General features: G+C 45.6%; 3 protein-coding genes and 1 pseudogene across 5 annotated transcripts; 3 read left to right on the forward strand and 1 right to left on the reverse strand.

Annotated features, from left to right (window-relative positions):
- Positions 1-605: 605 nt before the first annotated feature.
- On the forward strand, positions 606-1,860 carry LOC125507057 (uncharacterized; annotated as a pseudogene).
- A 20-nt stretch (positions 1,861-1,880) lies between these two features.
- LOC147971657 (serine/threonine/tyrosine-protein kinase HT1-like) lies at positions 1,881-2,368 on the forward strand. The gene is made up of 2 exons (XM_087522821.1): positions 1,881-2,023; positions 2,131-2,368. The coding sequence occupies exons 1-2, from the start codon at positions 1,895-1,897 to the stop codon at positions 2,308-2,310; spliced, it is 309 nt and encodes a 102-aa protein (XP_087378947.1). The 5' UTR covers positions 1,881-1,894; the 3' UTR covers positions 2,311-2,368.
- Positions 2,369-4,508: 2,140 nt separating this feature from the next.
- LOC125509265 (mediator of RNA polymerase II transcription subunit 20a) lies at positions 4,509-15,954 on the forward strand. 3 transcript variants are annotated; one of them, XM_087526219.1, is made up of 5 exons: positions 4,509-4,653; positions 4,743-5,082; positions 6,559-6,648; positions 7,660-8,949; positions 15,394-15,954. In XM_087526219.1, exons 1-4 carry the CDS (start codon positions 4,637-4,639, stop codon positions 7,882-7,884), a joined length of 672 nt encoding a protein of 223 aa, XP_087382345.1. In that variant the 5' UTR covers positions 4,509-4,636; the 3' UTR covers positions 7,885-8,949; positions 15,394-15,954. The 3 variants fall into 3 exon arrangements, with proteins under 3 accessions (XP_087382345.1, XP_087382346.1, XP_048530153.1); XM_087526220.1 differs by having other exon boundaries at positions 15,495-15,954; XM_048674196.2 differs by having other exon boundaries at positions 7,660-8,945.
- LOC125509266 (putative receptor protein kinase ZmPK1) lies at positions 8,961-14,530 on the reverse strand. Its single transcript, XM_087526218.1, has one exon. The coding sequence runs from the start codon at positions 12,350-12,352 to the stop codon at positions 9,968-9,970; it is 2,385 nt and encodes a 794-aa protein (XP_087382344.1). The 5' UTR covers positions 12,353-14,530; the 3' UTR covers positions 8,961-9,967.
- Positions 15,955-19,554: the final 3,600 nt, after the last annotated feature.

Raw genomic sequence — 19,554 nt, forward strand, 5'->3', positions numbered from 1 at the left:
ACAGAAAACGCCGTTTTTTTTTCGTTTCCAAAAGGCACGACTGTGACTCTCGCTAAAGCACAACCGTGCCTCTCGTGGAAAAAACCATGACTTTCGCGAAATTAAAATAAAGGAAAACACGTTTTTTCGCGAATTTTTTTTTGATCGAAAGGCTAAGAAAGACAGGGAGAAAACCAAAACGTCGAAAAACCCAGAAAAAAACCGTTTAAAAAGCCGAAAACGCGTGCGGAAAAAAAAATTCGAATGGAGCGTCCAAAGCGCGACACGTGGCGAATGACTAGGAGCGCGCCAAATAACGTTGATTGTTGCGAGACTCCCGAAAGAACGCTCGTTAACTAGTTGCTTCCGACGGCCTAACCGGAAAATGAAAAATATGTGCCCATAGCAAAGCACTTGGGCAGTTGGGCCTGCGAAGCTTGCCGGCTTGATACCCACCGGTTCGAAAATGCCACCAATCGCATTCATGCTTCTGCTACGAAAATTCCAAAACACTGGCGCACATTGCATTGGATGAACCGCGCCTCTTGTCTGCTTACACCTTGCACCGTCACTCCCCACGGTTTCCAATTTCATCCGCCTTTTCGTTTCTCCATTCAATACCAGCCATGGAGAGCACGCCGACGGGCAACGGGCAGCGCACGCGGCACGAGCACCGCGGCCTCCGCGGCCGCCTCGCCGGCATCTTCTCATCGCCCTCACCCAACCATGACTGCTGCCAACAGGTACACACATTGACACATATCCTACAACTCAACTCGAGGAAATGGTCGGAGATTTGCAGTGGCTGATTCTAGCTCTGTGTTGTACTACGTGCCGTGCGTGTTGTCAAGGTCGCGAAGCTCAAGGAGGAGCTGCAGAAGCAGAGCGATCTCAAGGAGACGTACAAGGCCCGGCTGGAGAACGCGCAGCAGTACCTCCGGTTCTGCCTCGAGGTCGCCCAGGAGCACGGCTTCCTGCACCTCATGTCCGCCGCCTCCAACGACGAGCAGCGCTCGCCTCACAGGAGCGACGACGGAGATGCGGAGGCCGCGATGGCGACCGACGACGAGGACGGGGACGAAGAGCCGGAATCGATCGAAGCGCCGCCCTGCGACCCGTGCTTGGCCGCCACGAGAGACCTCGCGGTGCAGCACGGCTGGTCCGTCGCACGGGACGAGGTAACGAATCAATAAGAGCGGATCGATCACGGCAAAAGTCGTGCGTGCATATCGATCAGGTTTTCTGATGGCGTGCTGTTCGGGGAAGTGGGGAACAGATCGAGCTGCACGAGACGATAGGGCGAGGGACGACGGCGGACATACACCGGGCGACGTGGAGGGGCCTCGACGTGGCGGTGAAGTGGATCAGGCCGGAGCTCCTCCGCTCCAACCCGAGCGCCGAGGCCTTCTTCGCGCAGGAGCTGGACGCGCTTTCGCGGCAGCGGCACCCGCACGTGCTGCGGCTGATGGGCGCGTGCCTGCGCCCGCCGGAGAGCTGCTTCCTGGTGACGGAGCTCCTGAGCGGCGCCACGCTGGGGGAGTGGCTGCACGGGGGCAAGGAGCGCCGCAGGAAGGAGCTGCCGCCGTCGCGGCCGCTGGCGCAGAGGGTGAGCAGGGCGCTGGAGGTCGCGCTGGCGATGCGGCACCTCCACGAGCAGACGCCGCGGGTGCTGCACCGGGACCTGAAGCCGAGCAACGTGCTGCTGGACGCCGACTCGCGCGCGCGGGTCGCGGACTTGGGCCACGCCAGGTTCCTGCCGGACGGCGCACAGGCGCTCACCGGCGAAACCGGTAAGACGCCACTCGCTCGATCGCCCGCCCATGCATGCATGCACGCCGGCGAATTTCTCCACTTCTCCCGCGAGTCCGCGACAGTTCTTGAACTGAGTATCTTGTCAGCAGGGACGTACGTGTACATGGCGCCCGAGGTGATCCGCTGCGAGCCGTACACGGAGAAGTGCGACGTGTACAGCTTCGGCGTCATGCTCAACGAGCTCGTCACCGGGGAGCACCCGTACATAGACACGAGCTACGGGCCAAGCAAGGTAATCAAATCAAGGGCACGAGCTGCATTCCATTATCTTTAATTTGGAGCTGCTAGCCATGGAGTGTGTTTGCTGACTCGGTCTGTCTGCATTGTTGCGCTTCACAGATTGCGTTGGAGGTAGCGGATGGAAAACTGAGGCCGAAGCTCCCGGAAAGCGACGCGGCTGCTGCTACCGGAGCCCTGGTTGATCTCATCTGCCGGGCGTGGGACGCGGAGCCTTCGAGGAGGCCTTCGTTTGCCGCCATCACCGTGGCACTTCGAGGCATCCAAGAGCAGCTGGTGTGACACGGTCGTACGTAGTACGTGCAATGCCCCTGGCCCGTCGGTGGCCACGAATGTGTGCTCTAAGCGGAGGAGTTGTACGGATCTTTTACCGGTCTTTTTATTTTATTTTCGGAACAATGAGCCTTCTCGTTGATTTTTATGGAAGAAACAGCTACAGTTCTACAAAGCATGATAAACGACCAAAAGCAAGGAAACTAAACCTGCAAACATACTAAATGTAAAAGTAACCACCGAAACCATTTACACGCACGGCGTGGTAGGCGTGATGAGCAATCTTCAAACAACCATTCAAAACAGAGAAATCATATGCACCCATGCATAACATAACGCTTACACAGCTACACCACTCAGTGGCGAAGCTTAGTGCAAGTCTAAGGTAGCTGTGGCCCCTCAACCTTAACCAAAACAGTGAAGGAATTTTACTGTGCAAGGATTGGATAAGGAAAATACCAATCTTTGTTCTCTTAGTTGTTCATGTTTTGACTATTGCCCCCCCCCCCCCTCCCCCTCCCCCGACCCATGAGATTCATGCCTAGCTCCGCCGCTGAGACCGCTGGTAGGCGTGGTGACCTACATGCAGACATCACAGACCAAGTGATATACATTAGGTGCTCCGCAGGTACACCACTGCATCCCAGGACGAACTATAGGTGTCACTTGCAAATCCTCCTAGCCAGTGGATTACATCCATGAACTTTGGCAAACGCCTACGCAACACCTCTTTGATCTTTGACACTCCATCCTCAATTTCTCTTATGTCTTGGCTTTTCTGTAATATACTTTAGGATTTCAAGAAATAACAAAGATTAGAAATAAAAGCATTCGGATCATCAGGAAATCATCTACCGGAGATGTACAAGAGTTGGTCTTTTTAGTGTGGTAGGGTTGGAAATAAAACTCGACACTTGCGGGCTAAAATTAATAGCTCATAGTTTGGCTTTATTGGGCCGGAACTTTTTGAGTAACCTAAGTTTTATCAAGGCTCGCTAACTGATTGAGTTGAGTTGTGGAGTGAGACATGTACCCTTTGGCTATAAACTGTTGATTGCTGTTTTTCATGGAGAAAAAAGATATGTTCGTAAATATATGCGTTAGATTGTTGCATATATTATATATGGCTATACTTTGTTGTTCACAATTATAATGAGTTAATGAATCAAGACGAGTCGAACCATGTTTGAATCTAAGTTCAATATTTTAGTGAGTCGAGCCTAGCTAACTCATTGTCTTAACAAGAAGTAACGAGTCGAGCAGAGCCAATTCGGCTTGGCTTAAATTCCAGCCCTGGGCATGGCTCAGGCGTCTCACACATGTCACCATGTCATTTTCGATTTGTCAATACCTATGAGACCAAAGTGGAATTATTTTGTGGGACTAGTCCCATGTAGAGTTTTAATATGTTTTAATATGCACGACTGTACTCTAACCACATCACATCCAAGTTTACCCTATTACATGGAAGGATGCCACAAAATGTAAAAGCCATGCTATGTATAGTTGTGATAGGCTAGGGCATGAAGCCAATTTTGATCAACGATGTTGTAGTAAAAAAACAAATGATGATGTAAATCAACTTTGCAATTGCAAGAGAAATAAAAAGGCAATGCAGTTAAGTTGTTTGGTTTCATTGCATAGTTGTTCACAAGTTAGCTATTTTTGCGGCGTGCATGAAAACTTGAAAAGTTACTATGAAAATGAGTTAGCTTGTTCATATGATTAGATAATGATTCGGCTGAAATATACATTGTTTAGTGATTTTTAAAGAATGCTCATATCATTACAAAAAAATCATCACATTACGAAATGTTCATACAATGTACAAAATGTGTTCACGTAATTCTAGAAAAATTGTTTGTACCTTTCAAAAATATTGGTCATGACATTTTCAAAAATGTTCATAACACTTAAAAATGTTCGCATGGTTTAAAAAATGTTCATGAAATTTATGAATAAATTCGTCCTGTATTCAGAAAACATTCAGTGTGCATTTGAAAAATGTTCAACATGTATTCGAAAAATATTGAATGTGTAACTAAAATATGTTCAACTTATATTTAAAAAAAGTCGACATGTATTTGAAAAATAGAAAAAAGCAAAAGAAAACCAATAATAAGAACAAAATATAGAAAAAGGAAAAACCGGTCGGAACCTTCATAAAACCTCACGTTATTGGGCCGGCCACGGCGGGAGCGCCGGAGACAAGTGAGATTTAGCATTTGGGGTTCAAGACAGAATCTCACATTGCCAAGCCCGGGAGCCCGCACCCTGTCAGGACTCAAGACACAGCCGTCGCCCCTCGTCGCCGGCGCTCCACCGACTAGCCGCCATGGCGCCCGCCAAGTGGTACCGTGCTCGCGCCTCTCCCCCTCCCCCCTCTCTTCCCACGGCGCCCAGCCGCTGGCTCACCCCGTCTCCGCGTTTCCCCGGCGCAGGCTGATGCACTGGCACCCGAACCCTGGGGTGACGCTCAACACCCAGATCCTGTCGGAGGCCTGCGGCTGCGCGGAGTCCCTCGGCGGCACCAAGGACGGCCGCTGGAAGACCTCCATCATCTTCTACCGCCCGATGACGCGGGACGGCCCGGGCGGGGCGCAGCAGAACCTGCCCCCCGACGTGCCCCGCGAGCTCCTCGGCGTCGCGCTCCACGAGCGCCCCGGGCTCTACTTCTCCATCCTCCGGAACCAGCGCCTCGTCCTGCAGGCGGACGCCGCCTTCTCCCAGGTCATGGAGAAGCTCCAGTCCTTCAAGGCCCGCGTCAACCTCAACTTCGAGGTCACCTTGTTTCCTTCCCCGCCCTTCCGATTTCTTCTTTGATGTCACACCTAAGGATTTAGGTTTGTAAAATCTATTTTCTTTGTTTAATTGAACCAGTGGCGATTAAATTGTTGAACCTCAGGCTAATTCTTTCAAGGAATTCACACTACCTAATTACAAAAGGCGGGAATGAAACTACCCCATTGTTGAACCAGTCCTTAAATCCATTTTCTGTATAGATCTAAACCAATTGCATGGTTTCACATCTTTCAAGCGAACAACAGTGACAAAATAGACCATCTACCAGCTTCCAGTTCGACTTCTAATTTCAGGAAGTGGATGCCTTTCAGTTAGTAGTGATCGACGGAAATTTGCATACAACTTACCTGATCATTGAGTCTCACAATGAAGCTATTTGGATGTTGCTTATATTTATCTTTTCTACTCTGTTAACCCCTCATTTTGTCCTAGATATTTTTTCATAAGTTCCATCTTCTATTCAAATACAAGGAGATATCCCATGGTGTATGCCCTTTGCGGATGATGTGGTGCTAGTTGACGATAGTCGGGCGGGGGTAAATAGGAAGTTAGAGTTATGAAGACAAACCTTGGAATCGAAAGGGTTTAGGCTTAGTAGAACTAAACCGAGTACATAATGTGCGGTTTCAGTACTACTAGGTGTGAGGAGGAGGAGGTTAGCCTTGATGGGCAGGTGGTACCTCAGAAGGACACCTTTCGATATTTGGGGTCAATGTTGCAGGAGGATGGGGGTATTGATGAAGATGTGAACCATCGAATCAAAGACGGATGGATGAAGTGGCGCCAAGCTTCTGGCATTCTCTGTGACAAGAGAGTGCCACAAAAGCTAAAAGGCAAGTTCTACAGGACGGCTGTTCGACCCGCAATGTTGTATGGCGCTGAGTGTTGGCCGACTAAAAGGCGACATGTTCAATAGTTAGGTGTGGCAGAAATGCGTATGTTGAGATGGATGTGTGGCCACACGAGGAAGGATAGAGTCCGGAATGGTGATATACGAGATAGAGTTGGGGTAGCACCAATTGAAGAGAAGCTTGTCCAACATCGTCTGAGATGGTTTGGGCATATTCAGCGCAGGCCCCCAGAAGCTCCAGTGCATAGCGGACGACTAAAGCGTGCGGAGAATGTCAAGAGAGGTCGGGGCAGACCGAATTTGACATGGGAGGAGTCCGTTAAGAGAGACCTGAAGGATTGGAGTATCACCAAAGAACTAGCTATGGACAGGGGTGCGTGGAAGCTTGCTATCCATGTGCCAGAGCCATGAGTTGGTCGCAAGATCTTATGGGTTTCACCTCTAGCCTACCCCAACTTGTTTGGGACTAAAGGCTTTGTTGTTGTTGTTGTTATTGTTCCATCTTCTATTCGTTTTATATTGTGCTTATTATTACAGTGTGTTTGTTGCAGTGTCTCATATGAAAAGTTTGTTAGATTCACATGTTACAATGTTTCTGTTTATAGGGATTCCAGTATCAACTGGGCGATTTTTGCTTGAGGATAGGAAAATGTGTTCCTAACAATACTGAAACACTAAGAGGAATCATGATGGAGGTATTGCTATCATTTTCTTCCTTTTCTATTTTTGGTCATACCCTGTTGGCCTTAATTGTATGGACTCATTGATTGTTGACTTTTCTTAGTTAAAGATGAGACTCATACCAAATGCATAGAATCAATTTTGTAATTAGTTTGAGTAAGTACTGAGTACTGTTAATATAACAATGGGGTTTTGCTGCTTAGATTCTCAGCCTAATTCTTGATGTCTAGATCTATACAGGGCCTGGCTAGTATGGGATGTCCTCTATTGATAAGTACATTTCGTTTTTTTTTTTTTGCTTTATTGTGAGTTAGATAAATCTACCTATGTTGTGCTTGATGAACTTAGCAGATGTAGAAGATGATCTGTCGCACCTACATGATTTTATTTTTGAAGTGCACCTTCCGAGCTTTAAATTCGTAAGTTAATATCCTTTCTAGCAATAGTTCAGAGGGTCATCTCATTATTTGGACACATTCATTAACCTGTAAACATATGATATGATCATGATCTACACCTTTATCTGTGTAATTAGTTCAAATAAACTGAAAGAAGGGGGAAACTAGATGAATTCTAGAATACTCTGTTGTATGGACCTGGCCTGTAACTCTTTATGAACCATCAGTGCGTTTCTTTTTCCGTTGTTACTCGAGTTAGCAGGTAAACAAATCTCGTTAACAAAATTTTCTGGTCCCTACCAATATTTCTGTTAACAAGAAATTTCAAAAATAGCGGTCAAAGTTGTTGAATCTAATATGTTGACCAGTGAAAAAAAAAATCTGCCTTCTTAGGACTTAAAGTTAGCACCAAAACCTGCAAAACTTCCCACCAAAGGAGATAAACATTTCTGTGGCATGGATAATAGGGATACTTTCAATACTACAGTTGCGGTTTTATTTTCAAGATATTCCACTGGTTCCCAAATTTTAGAACCCACTGAGAAATCCAGTATTCAGTGGTTTATGTCCAAGATCATTTCCATGCTTGCAAGGCTGACACGAAGGTTTATGTTGCTTTCGGTGCAGGTAGAGTATTACCCCCTGTCTTCCATCGAAAAGTCCAGGGCAATTATGGTAGACTTCTTTGACATATGGCAGGAAACACTCGCAAAGAAGTCGCTCCCTGGTCGATTCATCCATGTAGAATCTAATTTTGCAGAGTATGGCCTTTCAGACCACTACTCTTTCCAGCACACGGCAGTTCAGTACGCTACTTGCTTGCAACAACTCATGGCAGCTGTGAGGGCTTAGATCCACAGATGGAAGTTTCAGAATATCATGATGTTTAACTTGTACCCAAGATCATGGTAACATCAACGTATGCCAGGACATGTATCTTATGTGCTGAAATGTAATCAATTTGTACGTTCTTCGCGGCTAAGTATCCCTTCCTCTACCATGTTTGAGATGTTAACCTGATTTATTTGCAAGGAATAGCAAGTTGTAATGGTCATCTGAGCGACCGAGTAGCTGTGTTTTATGTTCTCATTAGCTCCCAGTAGATGCTGCTGGGTAATGTTGTTGTACAATTTTTTTGAACATGAACATCTGATGCCGTCGTAACTATCATGGGATGTATATCTTGGCTATATTTTACTCCCTCCGTTTCTAAATATTAATCTTTTTAGAGATTTCAAATGGACTACCACATATGGATGTATATAGACATATTTTAAGAGTGTAGATTCACTCATTTTGCTCCGTATGTTACTTGTTGAAATCTCTGAAAAGACAAATATTTATGAATCGAGGGAGTACAACTTATTTACGGAGGCTATATTTTACATTTTTAGGGCAAGACTATATTTTACATGTTTTTTTTAGGGGTGACTATATTTTACATGTGGGTGAGAACTTTTTTTAGGCAAACTGCACAGAATAAGACGACCCCGTTCCTAAATGGGCCAGTGGGGCAACCAAACGTTCATATTGGGTTGAAGTAGGCCCGTGGTGGCGCTTCTGCTCGCTCGGCCACAGGCCCACAGGGTTAGGCGCTCGGTCACTCGGGTCTTACGCGACGGCGAGGCAGCGATACGACGGCGGCGGGCAACCGACTGCCGGCGGTGGCACGGACCAAGCCACCACGGAGAGATGGCGGAAGACGCTAGCTCCGGTCGACGGGCTCCTGCAACTCCGGTAGGCGACGCCGACAATCGGAAGCGCAAGCTTGGGAGCCAGGGCGGACATCTCCGGCGGGCGGCGGCTCGTCGGTGCGGCCGGCCAGCGCCGGTGAGCCCCTAGGGCCAGGAGGCAGCTGGCAGCAGTAGACCACGGCCAGTGCCCCAACGACGACGAGGGGCACGCAACAACTAGTAGGTGAGCTACTGCCCATAATGTACTGGCTTTAGTTTTTTGTTGTTGTTGCGATTCAATGAGCTTTATTGATCAATCATCTGAATTACAATCTTGCCGAAGAGTATCAGCAAGGAAAGGAGGGATGCAATTGAGCCATAAGCATCTACGCCTTTTTACAGAGATGGGCTGCAACATTTGCATCCCTCTCAATTATGCTCAAACGGAAACTAGAGAAATTCCCCACTAAATCCTGAACTTCCTCCAGAATACTTCCTACTTCCCGTGTTGTACTAGCTTTAGCTTTGCGGTGTGCTTCCGCCTTTGACAAAGTCATGTCTGTTTTGTCTGCCTCGCCGCTGGCCGGCGATTGTTTTATCTGTTTCCTTATGAAATGAACCAAATTCTGGAACAAAGCAGATGTTGATTCAAACTATAGCAATGGGTTGTCAACACATTTGGTTTGGATAATCGTTGGTACAGACTAATGGGTTACCAACTTTTATTCTGAATCGTTAAATCATTCCAGCTAAACACCACGCAATAGCTGGTGCATTTAACGAAATTTCTTTTAATGTAAACAGGTGAGATTTTTTCCATCTTAATGTGGTGTTTATTTTCGTCTGCGTTAAGATGGAGTGTGTGTAGAGTGTAGACTCGAGATGATTCGTTTCGTCCACGTGCAATTGTGCGTGATAAGTGAAGCATAGATGTAACTGAGTTGCCCCCTTCTCTCTAGTTTGACCAAATTTGTTGATAAAAAGAAAGCATTGCTGTTATGAGAACACTTGATACCTTTATGTAAGAAAATATTAGTCCATCACACCCCTCCTTGAACTAAAACTACGACACTTATTTTGAAACGGAGGGAGTACTGTTTATTTGTTGAATTTGAAACACAAAAAACTGCTACACTTTACAATAGCTTCTTGCAAACGCACACAACATTTTTTTGTATCTTATCTACTTATGCCTATTGGTTTGTAACATCAACAGAGTTGACACACAGGGCGGATAGCCCAAATCTTTGCATCAGCTCATATCAATGTGAATAGGCAGGATGGTTGTCTTCATCATCATATGACATAAGAGACTTCAGAACTTCGTCCATTGTCGGCCTCTTGCTTCTGTCTCCAAGGCATGAAACAGCTATTCTCACCATTGCAGTAGCCTGCTCTAGATCGAAATGCCCCTTCAATTTTGCATCCACAAGATCATTGATATTCTCGGTAGCCAGAATCTGTTTGGCCTCCTGGATAAAGTCTGGAAACCCCATTCGTCTTTCGTTGGCAATTATGCCACTTGAAACCCTAGTTCCAGTCAAAATTTCCAGAAGCACAACCCCATAGCTGTAAACATCGACCTTTGCATTGATCGGCATATTCAGTGCCCATTCTGGTGCCATGTAGCCCATCGTGCCTCTCATTTGGGTGAAATTGAAGTTAGCGCTATCTCGCTTTGCAAGCTTGGCTAGTCCGAAGTCCGCTATTTTGGCATTGAAATCTCGACTTAGGAGTATGTTTTCTGGCTTCACGTCACAATGGACTATCCATTCAAGGCATTCATGATGAAGATAAGCAAGACCCCTTGCTGTGCCCAAGGCGATCTTGTACCTTTGGCTCCAACCGAGCAGACTTTCGGTACTTCTCTCACCAAAGAGGTACTTGTCCAGTGACTCATTCTCCACATACTCATATACCAACAATCTGTTTTTCCCTTCTGAGCAAAATCCCATCATCCTGACCAAATTTATGTGATTGATCCTTCCAATTAGAGTCACTTCTGCCCAGAATTCCTCTTCTCCCTGTTGAACATTTGTGAGTTTCTTTACTGCCACTATTTTCTTATCTTCAAGTACTCCTCTATAAACAATTCCAGCACCCCCTCTCCCAATCTCTTCTTTGAATTTTCCAGTTGCTTCACTCAATTCTCTGTATGTAAACCGCCTGAACTGGTTTCTTATCATCTTGTATCCATCCTCCATTGATTTTGGCATGTTACTCTTTCTGAAAAAAAGGCACCATCCTGTCACAATAACAAACAACTCTAGAGCTCCCAATATTGCAATAAAGACATATAAGTATATCCACTTTATGTTGTCCTTCTTCATTCCATACATATTTGCTGATCCTAGCATAATCTCCGAACCATTGGGTCTGCAGGTTAGGCTTTCTTGTTTGGAGATTGAGGATGCTGAACCGTTGAAACTCTTTGGTACTTTCATGTAGTTGTGTCCTGGGAAATATGGGTACACCTGACCGTTGTAGAGTATGTCTTTAGTGTAACACCAACCATCCCCACCCTTGTATGTGAAAGATATGCATGAGCTGCTGTTCAGGCAAATGCCCCTGCATGTCTTAAATGAGATGGATTGATTAGAGCCCAGATCAAAGCCATAGAAGTCTGCATGAGGTTGCTTAACAAATGTAAAGTCCTCATGTGGTTGATTGCTGCCAATTATGAATGCTGGTTTGCATCCCTTGTTCCAATCTGTTGGATCAACCATCACATGTTCTGGAGGGCATCTACATTTAAGGCCCCCTGAGTAGTCACAAAGCCCATTCTTACCACATAATCCGTGCACATAGCACATCTGTATTACCGCCTGCCCTGTGACCACCCAATTCCCTGTTGACACATCCAAGCTGTACATTCTGAAATTGCCATCGTGATCAATTGTGATCCTCCTCTTTATCCCAGGACCTGAATCTGAAGCCTCTATTTTAAACCCATCACTTGACACAAAATTACCCTCGTCATCAAGAAATGCTACCCTGGTGCTGTTATATCTATTGCGTCCATTTTTCAATGCATTATAATCTGGACTTGGCCAGTAGATGCTTGTAATCTCTGGGCCATCATATAATAGGCGCAAGACATTGTCGTTGTCAAAATAGAGGTGATGGTAACCAGAGACTAACCTTGTGTCTTTCGTCAAGTTTTGCCAAGGGAGCAAGGTGTCTGTTGGTGTGTGAAAGCTCTGCCATACAGTATTATTACCAGAATCACTGATAACAAGGTTGCCAGTGTTGAGGAGGGAAACAATTGTGTGCTTGCCTGAAGATGTCTTGCTTTCCCATACCATTGAGCCATTGTTATCTGTCAGGACCAGGTTTCCATCGTGTTTCAGAGATATCCTGGAGCCGTAAAGGTTCACTGGGGAGAAGTAGCCATTCACCGTGGAGTAGGGATTTGCCGTCCAGACAACCGTTTTCACGGTGGTGTACCAGATGGAGAAGGTGAAAGCATTTGTTCCAACTCGATGGAAGCCACAAGAGAAGGTGGTATCTGGTGAGATGAGAAAGATTCTCTCACGATCTTCTGGTGTCATGTATGAGCCAGTGGTCATGATCTGCCATGGGGGAGCACAAGAGCAAAGCTGGAAGGAGAATGATAAAAGAAGGGCCAGAAAGAGCCGCACAGCCATTTTTCTCCTCTCCGGGGAGCTCTAATTTGGGTATGGAGGCATAGAGACTAGAGAGTGGTAGGTAAGATATCTTTAGGTTATATTTCAATGCCTTGCTGTAATTAGATGACGATGTGTATTACTCCCTCTGTCCCAAATACACGGCGTATAAATTAGGTCAAAAAGTCAATTATTTCTAAGTTTGGCCAGATAAATAGAAGAAAATAGCAACAACTACAATATTGAATAAATACATTATGAAAATATATCTAATGGGGGATGTATTATATTTACTTGGTATCGTTTATCTTCACATTTTTGTATATATATACTTGGTCAGACTTAGAAAGCATTGGCTTTATGACTCAGTTTATACGTCATCTATTTGGGGACGGGGGGAGTAGCTCTCATAGACTATCTTAGATGCTGACTTGATCTATTGAAAAGTAGGCTGAGAAGATAAACTGCATGCGGACCCAGAGTGTACACATTATTGACACCGCCAATTACTATTTAGAAATAGTACATAAAAGGAGGCTATACTGCGTAAATTGAATACATCCACTTAAATGGAATGGGAGTACTTGACTGAATACTAAGTAGATAGTTGACACTACTAATATAGCAATTACTTCCAGTCAAATAAAGAATATTTACTCATGGGACCCCAGTGAATCCTTTTTTCAACGATCTTACCGGGTTCACACCACAAGCTCTTCGTCTTTAATTCCAAGTTATTCCCAGTAAAACTAAAATTTTGACATTTTGTCTGATCTTGTCAATGGCGTCATAAAGGGTTCTTGGACTTTGGATCACATGCACCTCCGGATAAAATCATAAAGGCTTAATCAAATTGGGCATATGTGCTGCAGTTTTAGATTGAATGATTTGTGTATCTAAATTCTAATGTTAATAATCTTCTTCACTTACATAATTCAAACTATAAGCATCACGAATATTTTGTTTATGTGAACCTTTCTATCATTTGATAAAGACTGTTACGTGATTGTTGTTACAAAATTTATCTTCACATTATCGGTCAGGTGTTTTTCATTAGGCAGCTGAATAGAAAAATCACAGATACCAGTAGTTATTGAAAAGTATCTCTATGCATGACTTGGCCTAGTAGCTAGACGCCGTAGTTTGACATTTTCTGAATTACCCAGTCAGGATCATCCTTTCCATATTGGTGTGTCATCATCATCTTTACCGTATCCATGTGTCATCATCTTTACCTACTGGACACCTTAGCAAAGCTAGAATAATCAGAATCTCTGGTTTTGACCTGGCCGTTTCTGCAGTTGCAATCAGGCAACTGGAATACTGAATTCAATTTATGCATAATTGTCAAAATTGTTACCTGGAGAGTGCCATCCCGTCAAAATGCATATTTTCCAAAGTTACTAGCTCAGGAAACATATAAGAAAAAACAACCTGCAATAAGTGGTGTTGTCTGCACTTCCTCAGATTGTAAAACAATTTGCAGTATATAGTACCCCTGAACTTTGCAGGAGGATATGGCAATAATAAGTCAAATGATTTCTCACTTCTTTTTTGGTACATGTGCATTTCAAAAAAGAAGTGAGAAATCGGTAACAGGAGAATAAAGTACCCCTGAGGGAACTTGAAACTTTGCGTAGAACTCAACTAATCATTGAGTCTCACAATGAAGCTACTTGGATGCTGCTTGTATTTATCTTTTGTGCTCTGTTGACCCCTCATTTTGCCTTACATATTTTATCATAAGTTTCATTTGTTTTATTTATATTTTTCTTATTATATTACACTATGATTGTTACATTTTCGTGTGCTCGAGCAAAAATCACTGTTACTATTTTAACAATTCTGAAACACTGAGGAATCGTGATGTAGGTTCCACTCTTATTTTTCTTTCTTTTCCATTTTCTGTTTGTACCTTGTTGGCCTTAATCGATGGACTGATTGATTGTTTGACTTATGTTAGTAAAAGACGAGGCTCAAACCATATGTAGTGAATCAATTCTGTATTTGAGTTTGAGTAAGTCCTGCTAATTGAATAATGGGTTTATACATGTTCAAGCTAGCATGAGATACCCTCTATCGATAAGTAGAAAACTACAGCCTATTTCATGTTTTTATTCTTTACTGTGAGTTAGATAAATTATATACGGCGAGGTTGATGAACTTAACGCATGTAGACGATGATCTGTGGCACCTACTCCCTCCGTTCCGAATTACTTGTCTTGGATTTGTCTAGATACGGAGGTATCTAGCACTAAAATGAGTCTAGATACATCCATATCTAGACAAATCCAAGACAAGTAATTCGGAACGGAGGGAGTACATGATTTTTATTTTTAAAGTACACCTTCTGAGCTTTAAATAAGGCTCTTGATATCCTTTCTAGCCATAGTTCATGAAGACATCTCATTGTTTGGAAATATTCATTAACTTGTAAACATATGTTTTGATCTGCAACTTTGTCTGTGTAATTAGCTCAAATTCTTAATTAGAAGAAGGGGAAAACTAGATGAGTTCTAGTATATTCTATTGTATGCACCAGCCTGCAACTCTTCTACTCCCTCCGTCTCAAAATAAGTGTCTTAAGCTTAGTAGTATAACTTTGTACTAATGTTAGTACAAAGTTGAGACACTTATTTTGAAACGGAGGGAGTATTTGTGAACCATCAGCGCCTTCCTTATGCCGTTGTTAGTCAAGTTAGTAGGGAAACATATCTCAGTAATAAAAGTTGCTGGTTCCTACCAATATGTCTGGTAACAAGAAATTTCGAAAATAGCACTTGGAGTTATTGAATCTAATAATTTGACTAGGGGCAAAAAGAAATCTTCCCCCAAGTTCAGCACCAAAACCTGCAAAACTTCCACCAAAACAGATGAACCTTTCTGTGGCATTGATACTGGGGATACTCTTAATATTGCACTTTGAATTTTATGATAAGAAAGTTCCACCGGTTCACACAAATTCTAGAACCCACCAAGAAATGCAGTTTTCAGTGGTTTTGTCTGAGACCGTTTCCGCGCTTGCAAGGCTGACATGAAGTTTGTTGTCGCTTTCGGTGCAGGTAGATTGTTATCCCCTATCTTCCACAGAAAAGTCGAGCGAAATTTTGGTAGACTTCTTTTTCTGCGGGGAATTATGGTGGATTTCTTTGACATATGGCAGGAAACACTTGCAAAGAAGTCGCTGCCTGGTCGATTCATCCATGTAGAATCAGAATTTTCAGAGTATGGCTTTTCAGATCACCACTCTTTCCAGCACACCGCAGTACAGCACGCCACCTGCTTGCAGAAACTCATGGCAGCAGTGAGGGTCTAGATCTGCAGATGGAAGTTTCAGAATATCATGATGTTTAGCTTGTTCCCAAGATCCTGATAACATCAACCTATGTCGGGACGTGTATCTTATGCGATGGAATGTAATCGGTTTGCGTGTTCTTCGTGCTAGATTTGTGATGTTGACTTTATTTACTTACTAGGAGTAGCTGTGTTCTGTGTTCTTATTAACTCCCAATAGATGCTCGGTGATGTAGCTGTACGAATTTCAACATGAACATCTGGCGCCGTCGCCAATTTCATGGATGGATATCTTGACTATATATAGGTGCCTTCTTTTTTTGGAGTAACTAGTAAGTATTGCTAACAACATCTACAACCGGATACACCAAATCTGACCCCTCAAACGCCCGCACCAAATCCGACCCCTCAAATGCTTGTGGACGCACCCTCCGCGGGCAGTGATCGGTCACGCCTCAAATTATTGATATGATTGAATACCTCAATTATGAATCCTCAAATACATACAACTATATGCACGTGAAAATAATGAGTGGAGCTTGTCCGGTTCTGCCCTGTCCATATCCGGCGGCTGGCTTTACCCCTTGGGGTGTTGGTGTGATCGTTGTCAAGATAGAGTAGGACATGAGACACACATCGGCTCACGGGACTTGAGGCATTGCCGTCTCACATGCTACTCTTCCTCGTTGGAGCATGTCTCCGATCGATGTTAGGTCGATGAATGTGATTTCATGATGAAATTTTGCAAGAACTCAGGTATTTGTCAATGTTTTCATAAGAATTTTTTTTTTATTTTTTTCTTCAAGTTTTTACATACTGTTTATCCGATCTCATTTAAGCTCGAGCTAAGAATAGTCGTCTCCACATGTATGCTTCAATTATTTACTAGGTTTAATTTAAGTCAAGTCCCTCTCCATACAGCCGCCTTATTCCTCCTACATGTGTCGCCCTGCTCTTTGATCTGCCCACTGATGTCGACCTAACCACCTGCCTTCTCATCCTACCTGAGCCATCTTCTCTACCGAATCACTGCCGCCCCAGCCACACCTCTAACCACCACCCCCAATTCTGGTGCCAGCGACCCCCACACCACACCCGCGCTAGTTGCCTTCGACTCTCCTCCACTGGCGACATCACGACAAACCGCGCCATTGTTCTTGGCGAGCCCTCGCTGGGGACGCCACGACCTAGTCTTTAGGGCGGGATCAAATGGACTGAAAAAATTGGTTAAAAAATCCCACCGATCAAAGAAATTCCCCACACATTAACGCGGGGTCGCATCGCATTGTGCTATTTTTTATCACCCCATTGCATGCCAAATCATCCTACCACCGCGAGAAAGAGCGCTTCAGAAACACCATCGATGCCGATCTTATTTGGCGCTCCAAAGTACCCAACAAGGTCAAGATCTTGAGGTAGGGCTTGTTCAAAAACAAACTCACCACTAGGGTGCACTTGCACCGAGAAAACATCATACAGTCGGATGTCTATCATGCTACGACGCCTACTCGAAGATGCCTTGCACGTCTTTACTGCCATGACCAATGGCCTTTGCAGTTTGGGACCAGCTCGACCTTCTTCAACCCCTCTTCATCCAAGGCACATGGGCCTCTCTACCCCAATGACGCTAGACGATGCGCATTGGTCTTCCATGACCCTCACCATTCTCTTGAAGTTGTGTATTCTCGCTATGCGTTTTCGGAGAGATAACCACATTTTTTATGTAACTGTTAGGAACTCTGTATTAGAGTTTATAACTTGGACTTATAGGTTCAAGCAACCTTCTCAAAAGGTGGTTGTGCATCGGCACACCCCCACCTTGTAACTCTAAAAACTTTGGTTTATTCCTTAAGCAATTTCTACTATTATCTACTCCCTCTGTAACTTATCATGACGTCTTTTGACACTGTTATAGTATTAAAAAACGTCTTGACACTGTTATAGTGTCAAAAAAATCTTATATTAAATTACAAAGGGCGTACTATTATATCAAATGAGAGTTGACTCCTCGCCTTCAGGGTTCTCTCAAATCAAATATTATCAAAAAACTTTATCTCATAGTTTTAACTAGTGGGCTATTGTAACGCCTGGATAATTAGGCTACAGTAAAACTCTCCTAATGATGCCATGTCATTTTTGATTACTGTTGCTAAACTTTCGTTAGTTCAAACCGATTCAAAAATCAATCCAAAAAAATGGCAAACAACAAAAGTTTTTAAAAGTTGAAACAAAAATGTTCAGACAGTTCCAAAAATGGCATAGGTAATTATGATGAAATAAACACATTTTTAGAAAATGCCTAGATACTTTAAAATGAAATAAAACAGAGAAGAAAGTAAATAAAAGAAAGAAATTACAAAAAAAACAAAAAAAAGGGAAGCCCCCCTGGACCAGGCGGCCCAGCTCATAGGCCGGCCGACCCACCTGGCCCACAGCAATCAGCCGGCCCAACCCCCCCTGCCCCGCCTCCCTTCCCTGTTCCCCCGACCCGGGTCGGAACAGGGGCGCGTCCCCGCCGCACCCCCCTCGCCGGCGACGGGCGAGGATAAGGCCGCCACGCCCCGCCTCCTCGATCCCGCCTCCCACTCGCCCCACTCTCTCTCTCGGTTCCTGCGCCTCTCCCTTCCCCCTCAGGTCCACCGCGCCGCTCCCCCTCGTTCCCCACCGCAACCGAGCGCCGCCATGGCCTCACCGCCGTAGAACTCGCGGCCACCGCGACCTCCAAGCCTCTCCGACGTGTCCGCTCGCTCCCTCTGCCTCGACTACGCCTCCCCGACGAGCCGCAGGACGCCGGGCGCCCACGAACGCTGCCCCGGCCTCGTCTTCTTCCTCGGATCCCCGGCGCGTCTCCGACGAGCGCCGTCGACTTTGCTGCTACTAAACCACCATGGGCCATCTTGCGTGCCGCACGGTGAGCTTCTCCTCCCCCTACTGCTCCTCGTTGGCCCCCTAGCGCTCTGTAGCCAGCTGCCGCCGTTGCTGAGCTCTGGTCGCCGCCGTGCACTACACCGCCGCGGCCACAGACGCCGTTGAGCTCGTTCGGGCCCAGCATCGAGCTCCTGCGAGCCCTACGCGCCCACGCACTAGCCTCCCCGTTCCTCTTAGCGTGTTTCCTGTCGGGGACCCGACTGCGCCGCCGCCTATGCGTGTCGCCCGCGCCCTTCCGGTGACCAAATGGTCAAGGGGCCGAGCCCTTTGTGCTCAGCGCGTCGCGCAGCTCCACCCTAGCCTTCCCGTTAGCCCCGAAGCGCGCTGCGTCGCCGTCTTCATCTCACGCCCGAACCACCTCACCGCTGACGAGCCTGTAGCGCTCGACTCTGGCCACCACAGCCTCCGCAACCACCACCATTCGCTCCGCCGTCGTCTTGACGTTCGAATGCGACCGGTCCCGCCCATTTTGGTGGCCTATAGACGAAACCCGACGCTCGCCTGAGCCACGCCGCCGCGTTTTGCCTTGCCGGCGTCGTTCCGGCGCCGTCCGCCGACGTGGCTAGGCGGGCCCCACCCCTGGGTCGCTGCCTGTGGGCCTGGGGGCCCCAACTGGCCACGTTGACCGAAGTCAACTTCGCTGACGTGGCAGCTACTGCCACTGACATGCGGGCCCCATGCCATAAAACAAATAAAAACAAATATATAAACTGCTAATTAATTAAGTTAATTAACTAAAACCTAATTAGACACTGACTGCTAGGTCCCACCCACTAATTAACCTATTTAGTTAGTCTAAACCCCCCTATTATTGCCCCCTGGCAATGACATGTGGGTCCCCCTGGACCCACCTGTCTGGTTTGTCTGGTCAACCGACCAGTTGACCTGCTACCGCGTTAGGGCACACCTAGCATCGCGCTTTGTCATGTCATGCATCGTCATGCATTTGTTTGCATTATATTTATTGTTTCTTCCCCCTCTTCTCCCGCTAGACATCGAGA

The sequence above is a fragment of the Triticum urartu genome, chromosome 5A (genome assembly GCF_056163025.1).
Source record: "Triticum urartu cultivar PI428250 chromosome 5A, HENAU_Tu73, whole genome shotgun sequence".
NCBI lineage: Eukaryota > Viridiplantae > Streptophyta > Magnoliopsida > Poales > Poaceae > Triticum > Triticum urartu.